Here is a 6277-nt window from a genome sequence, read left to right as displayed (position 1 = left end):
AAAAAAAAAAAAAGACAACCCTTTTCCCCACAACCTCTCCAGCATAATTTGTCATCAGCGTTTTTGATCTTGGCCACTCTTACAGGTGTAAGATGGAATCTCACAGTGGTTTTGATTTGCATTTCTCTGATGAATAAGGATGTTGGACATTTCCTTAAGTGTCTTTCAATCATTTTAGATTCCTCTGTTGAGAGTTCTCTGATTAGGTCTGTACTCCATTTTATTTATTGGATTATGTGATCTTTTGGTGTTCAATTTCTTGAGTTCTTTGTATATTTTGGAGATCAGACCTTTGTCTGCTGTGGGGTTAGTGAAGATCTTTTCCCATTCTGTAGGCTGTTGTTTTGTCTTGTTGACCATGTCCTTTGCTTTACAGAAGCTATTCAGTTTCAGGAGGTCCCATTTATTAATTGTTTCTCGCTTTTTTTCCATCTTCCTCTCGGAGAGGCAGCTTCTCTTCTGCCTCTCTCCCCACTTCTCTGCTTCCCCCCTTCTCTGTCTCTTTCTCCTCTTCTCTCTCTCTCTCCCTCTCTCTCTGTCCCCCCTTCACCCTTCCTCCTCCATAACCCCCTAAATTAATTGTTTCTCTCAGTACTGCTGGGGTTATATTTAGGAAATGGTTCCCTGTGCCAGTGCGTTCAAGTGTACTTCCCACTTTCTCTTTTATAAGGTTTAGTGTGCCTGGCTTTGTGTTGAGGTCTTTGATTCATTTGGACTTGAGTTTTGTGCATGGTGATATGGGTCTATCTTCATTCTTCTATATGTTGATATCCAGTTATGCCAGCACCACTTGTTAAATATGCTTTCTTTTTTCCATTTGATATTTTTTGCTTTTTTATCAAAGATCAGGTGTTCAAAGATGTGTAGATTGATATCCGGGTCTTCTATTTGGTTCCATTGGTCTTTCCTGTCTGTTCTTATGCCAATACCAGGCTGTTTTCAGTACTGTAGCTCTGTAGTAGAGTTTGAAATCAGGGATTGTGATGCCTACCAAAGTTCTTTTATTGTACAGGATTGTTTTGGCTATCCTGGGTTTTTTGCTTTTCAATATGAAGTTGAGTACCATTCTTTCGAGATCTTTGAAGAATTTTGCTGGGATTTTGATGGGCACAAACAAAATCTTTTTAAGAAGGAAGAATAGGAACAAGTAATTCAAGAACAGTATTTCTTGAATCCTTTTCATTTTCTAAAATAGAAGTAGCAGCTAATATATATTGACTGATACCGTTGTTTGTACCATTTTGGTGTTTTCTTTGGTCATGCTAGGGATCACATCTGGACTAGCAATTCTAGGCAGGTGTCCTAGCCTACAGCTGCATCCACAGCCCTGAGTGTGTCTTTTATGTTCTTCTTAACATGTGCTACCCGCTTTGCATTTCTGCAGTCTCCTGAAGAGATCTTCAGATGTGGACCTCTCCTTCCCCCAGCCACCACCAGGCTCCAGCTTCTTCAGTGGTACAAAGAGGGGTACACTGTTTCTCACCTCATATCGGGTAATGTATACTTTTCTTTTGATTGGCTGATTAGCTTACATTTGCTTTTCATGAAGCTAAAAAAAGTTAAACATTGGCTTTTAAGGTGTTTTAAGACATTTTTACTCTGAGACTTCCATTTTGAAGAAGGATGGAAGAAAGAGATGATGTTTCTCAATTAGGCCACACTACTCAAGTGACCTTGGCGTTGCTTCTGCAAGACTCTATCCACAGACAAATTCTGTATTCCTTTTCCAAAGTTTCCTTCCTCACTTAGGTGATTTTTGTGACGTCACGCTCAGACAATGATCCCATGTTGTCTTTTATGATGCCATTCCATCTAATGACGAACTGCACTGTTGAACAACCAATCTTTGCTGCAAACTACATTAAAGGGACAATTCAGGCAGCTCCAGATGGTAAGTTTTTCTTCTTAGAAGTGTCTCCTGGCCGGGCGATGGTGGCACACGCCTTTAATCCCAGCACTCGGGAGGCAGAGGCAGGCGGATCTCTGTGAGTTCGAGACCAGCCTGGTCTACAGAGCTAGTTCCAGGACAGGCTCCAAAGCCACAGAGAAACCCTGTCTTGAAAAAAAAAATTAAAAAAAAAAAGAAGTGTCTCCTGTATGCCCCCAAAAAGATGCTAAGAGTTTAAGATTCCGACTTGCTTCGTGTTAAGATTCAAACCAAAGCTAAGCTGCGTGCATGAGGGTACATTCCTCAGGGTTTGTGAGTATTTGCCATTTCTTCGCCCAGGTGGCTGGGAAGGATCAGCGACTTTTAAAATGGCCTTCAGGAAAGGAGGTGCCATCGAGTTTGCCCAGCTGCTGGCCAAAGCCGCCTCCGCTGGTGAGTGATAATGCAGTAGAGGCTGTAGGCGTTAAGGGGTTGAAGTAGTACTTCTTAGCAGAGCTGGCTAGCCTGTGCTCAGGCATTTGGCATTTCTACATGAAGTCAACAAGCATTTCCCGAGTTTACCTGTTATCTACACTGTATGCTTATTTACCTCGCCCTGTCCTGGGGTAGCTGGGAGCCTGTAGTCAGACACCTGTATGACTAACCTAAAACCAGTGTTCTTTTGTGCTACCTCCTGCATGGCTTGGTCCTAGAAACCTGACTGGAGTGACCTGGGAATGAAGAACAGACATACTCTTGTACAAAAAGCCTGCCCTGATGGAGCAGCATGTGGCTCAGAAACTCAGTGTCTGTCCGAACAGCATGAGGGAGAGGTCAGGTCTTCTTTGTAGGAAGTCTGTGTCTGTGAGCTGTCTCAAGCTGTGACCAACCCGGGCAAGGAAGTTTCAGTAAATGCTTCTGTACAGTCTTGTCAATATTTGTACTTTGTTCAGAGGAAATCCTCGCCAATTCCCTGAGCTTAACCTGGGGAAAGCTTTGTCACCTGCATTTTGATCTCGCCTTGGCCTTGCCCTTGTTTCTCGTCTGTTTGCTCTTATTGTCCATGAGGGGAATCAGGTCCCTACTGTCCTACAATGTCCTACAATGTTGACCTAATGGCTGTACTGGAGAATGCTCTCTGTAATTGAAATATTCATTTCTACTGCTTTTATCCAACCTAACTTCACTTCCTGCCGCCCACACTCTTACAATCCAGTCAAACTGCACTTTGTACCTTACCCACTCTTCTGAGATGTCACTTTGTTCGGTCAGGCTCTTTTCTGCTCTCTCTTTGTTTTTTTTTTTTTTTAGTTTTTGGTTTTTGGTTTTTTTCTTCAGACAGTGTACCCCTGTAGCTCTGGAGCCTGTCCTGGAACCAGCTCTTGTAGACCAGGTTGGCCTTGAACTCACAGAGATCCGCCTGCCCAGTGCCTCGGTGCCTTTCTTTTTTTTTTTTCTACCTTAAGCCCCAATCTAGATGTTGAAAACCCAGCCTAGTAAAGATGGTCATTTGCAGATACATATATATTTGCTTTAATAGAAACATTGACTATGGTGCCCCAGACACAATGGAAGAGTATAAAGTGTCTAGGTTAGTACAGTGAATGAACTATGATGCTGTAGGTATGGTCAAGACCTATAATCAATGTAAGTTTGAAAGTAAATGAGTTTAGTTTAAAATCATGTAATTTAGTTAGTACTTTTAAAGTGTTTTCTATACTGGACAGTATCCTAGGCCCTTTGCAACCATCGGTTTAATGCTCATAAAATCTTATGATATAACTGGAAGTGGTGACATATATATATGTATATATATCATATATATGTCATATGGTTATATATATACATATGCTAATCTTATGCTCATTTGATAGTTGGGAAACCAAGTAAGTGATAGTTGTATAGTAAGTACTATTATTAGGTCCTAAATAACCACAGATAATGAGACAAAGTTTCTGCTCTCAAGAGTATGTGGTTTAAGAAAAGGGCCACATGTATTTTTACTGAGTATCACCAGAGTATTGTTGGCTCTCATGTAAGGGGGTAGTTCATACTATTAGTTACTCAGTTCATAGCTGCTATATATCTAATTGAAAATAATAAAGAGTTCTTATTTTGCCAAATTGTTTTCTCAGCTGCCCAAGGAACTCCACTCACAGTTTCAAGTTTCTGGATAAGTCCTCTAGGAATCATTGTCATAGCCGGGGAGAGGAGCACGTGCGCCCCACAGGCATGCCAAGGTGAGGTAACGAGGGCTTTTTGGAAGCTGGCCCCAATGCCCTTTCAGGGTTCAGAAAAGAAATCTACAGCCATCAGAAGGCTTGGGATCTAAGGATGTAAATGAATCTCTCACTCCGTACTTCTTTGTTCCAGTTTCTCTATTGCTCTGCTACGATTCCAATTCTCCTGTCCTACTTCTAACTTCTTGTCTCTTCTCCTAGCTCCTGCTCTCTCCCCAAAAGCTCTCTTTATCCCAGGAACCTTGAAGTGATAAAGAAAATACAAGAGTTACCTCTCATTGGTCAAAAGCACATTCCTAGAGCAAGTGACAAGGAGCCGAGTCAACACAAGGGCCCAAGGTTACAGGACCAGAGGGGGGGGTACAGTGCCCAGTGAGATATGCTTTGAGACGTAGGTCTTTTGTTAACAGAGTTGGGTGCTTTTTCTTAGGGTGCTTTGTGTATTTGTGTAGTAACCTTGGTTGGACATCTGCAACTCTAGGTCTACATACTGAGTTTCAGGATAGCCACTACAGTATAGAACCCCCCCACTCTCTCTCTCTTTCTATATATATATATATTTTTTTTTTTGAAAAGAACCTTTAATGTCAGACCCAAACTCCAAACTTCAGGTGCAGAAAATGAAATGTTGGTTCTTTTCCAGAGTTCTCGTCTCTCTGCTACTGTAATGAAATATCTGAGACAATTATTGAAAAAAAGGTTTTATTATTATTTTGAGACAGAATCTCAAGTAGTCCAGACTGATCTCCAACTCACGCAGTAGCTGAGGATGCTGGTGACTGAACCGGGGTCCTCTGAAAGAGCAGCCCGTGCTCTTGATTACTGAGGCGTCTCTCTAGAACCACCTCCTCCTTTAAAATCATAGTTTTTCCTTCTGGTTTTCAAATTATGATCCTCGCTGAGGGTGTTTCCTTTTCATAAACTCAACAAACATTATCAAATAAAATATGTATCAGCACAACTCTGAGTAATGACCACTTAACTAGAAGGGTATTTCCAGGTAATTCAGATCACCTTACCAGAAAAAAACGATAAGGCTTTTGTCTGGTGATGACTAAAGGGAAGGTTCTAGCTTGCCTAAATTCTCACATGTGAGTTTCCCTTGGTATTATTTTCTGTGTTCTTCAGTTATTCTTTGTTCACAGGTTAACAATTTTTCCCTTCTTTTTGCCATTCCCAGCTGCCTATGGAGCCCCACCTGCGGGACACGGAGCCCCACCTCCCAGATACGATGTCCTGCCTCCTGGATATGGAACTTGGATGTATGGATCCCCTCCTCCTCTGTATGGAGGCCTGCCTCCTGGATATGAAGCCCCCACTATGGAGTATGGAGTCCCACCTCCCAGATACGGAACCACAGCTGTGATGTCTAGTTCTCCACCTCCCAGATATGAAGCCCCACCTATGGGTTATGAGACTTTGCCACCCGCTCAGTCGGAAGCAGGACATCCCATTTCTATGGCAGCCCAGACTCCTGGATTCCAAGCATCTTTTCCCTCTACCTCATCTTCACAAGCTCATTCTCCCCCCCTCTAAGATGTAAACCTTGAAGTTTCACCAAGCAAAACCGTACACTAGCATTGAAGTTAAGAAAGAACGTTTAGGTATATGATCCCAGCCTCATCCTAGGTAGTTGGTCCCCCACCTAGGAAGTTCAGTTATAGGACAGAACTAAGATTTATCTCCATGCCTTGATTTACAAAGCAGTGTCATTCTTGATTAGCTGGATAAAGGAGTAGCACCAGAGGGCTAATTCCCTAATGACTTGGTTGACATTGGATGCATTTTAAAACATATCTTGACATGAGCTTGCAAAAAGCTTCCTGCCTTTCTCCTCATCTGCATTAGAAAACCTTTATAATACTCTGTTTGGTAGAAACTAAGATCTGCTAAAATGTTGCATTGAGAGCTGGGCCTGGTGGTGTAGGTTTATAGAGGATGAAACAGAAGGATGACAAGTTCAAGGCTTGCCTGGCCTGCAGAGTCAAGGCCAGCCTGGGCAGCCTAGTGAGAGCCTGTCTCAAAGACTATAAAAAGGGCCGGGGGATAGAGCTCAGCTGTAGTGTGCTTGCCTAGTATGCTGATTGTCCTAGCTTTAATTCCCAGTACCAAAATTAATTGATTAATTGGCCGGGCGGTGGTGGCGCACGCCTTTAATCCCAGCACTCGG

The 6277-nt window shown here is 42.5% G+C and overlaps 1 protein-coding gene across 1 annotated transcript in view; it reads left to right on the top strand.

The window, feature by feature from the left end:
- Wbp2nl (WBP2 N-terminal like) overlaps positions 1 to 6041 on the top strand; it is a 19754-nt gene extending 13713 nt beyond the window's left edge. Inside the window, exons 2-6 of the mRNA XM_026782428.1 lie at positions 1385 to 1493; positions 1750 to 1891; positions 2228 to 2320; positions 4003 to 4107; positions 5288 to 6041. Of these exons, the coding sequence (XP_026638229.1) occupies positions 1385 to 1493; positions 1750 to 1891; positions 2228 to 2320; positions 4003 to 4107; positions 5288 to 5643 (805 nt within the window). The 3' untranslated portion in view covers positions 5644 to 6041. The remainder of the gene's footprint in view (positions 1 to 1384; positions 1494 to 1749; positions 1892 to 2227; positions 2321 to 4002; positions 4108 to 5287) is intronic.
- Positions 6042 to 6277: the final 236 nt, after the last annotated feature.

This window comes from Microtus ochrogaster, chromosome 15, assembly GCF_000317375.1.
Source record: "Microtus ochrogaster isolate Prairie Vole_2 chromosome 15, MicOch1.0, whole genome shotgun sequence".
Classification (NCBI taxonomy): Eukaryota; Metazoa; Chordata; class Mammalia; order Rodentia; family Cricetidae; genus Microtus; species Microtus ochrogaster.
Note: the sequence above shows the minus strand (reverse complement) of the source record. Positions and strands in the feature narration are given on the sequence as shown.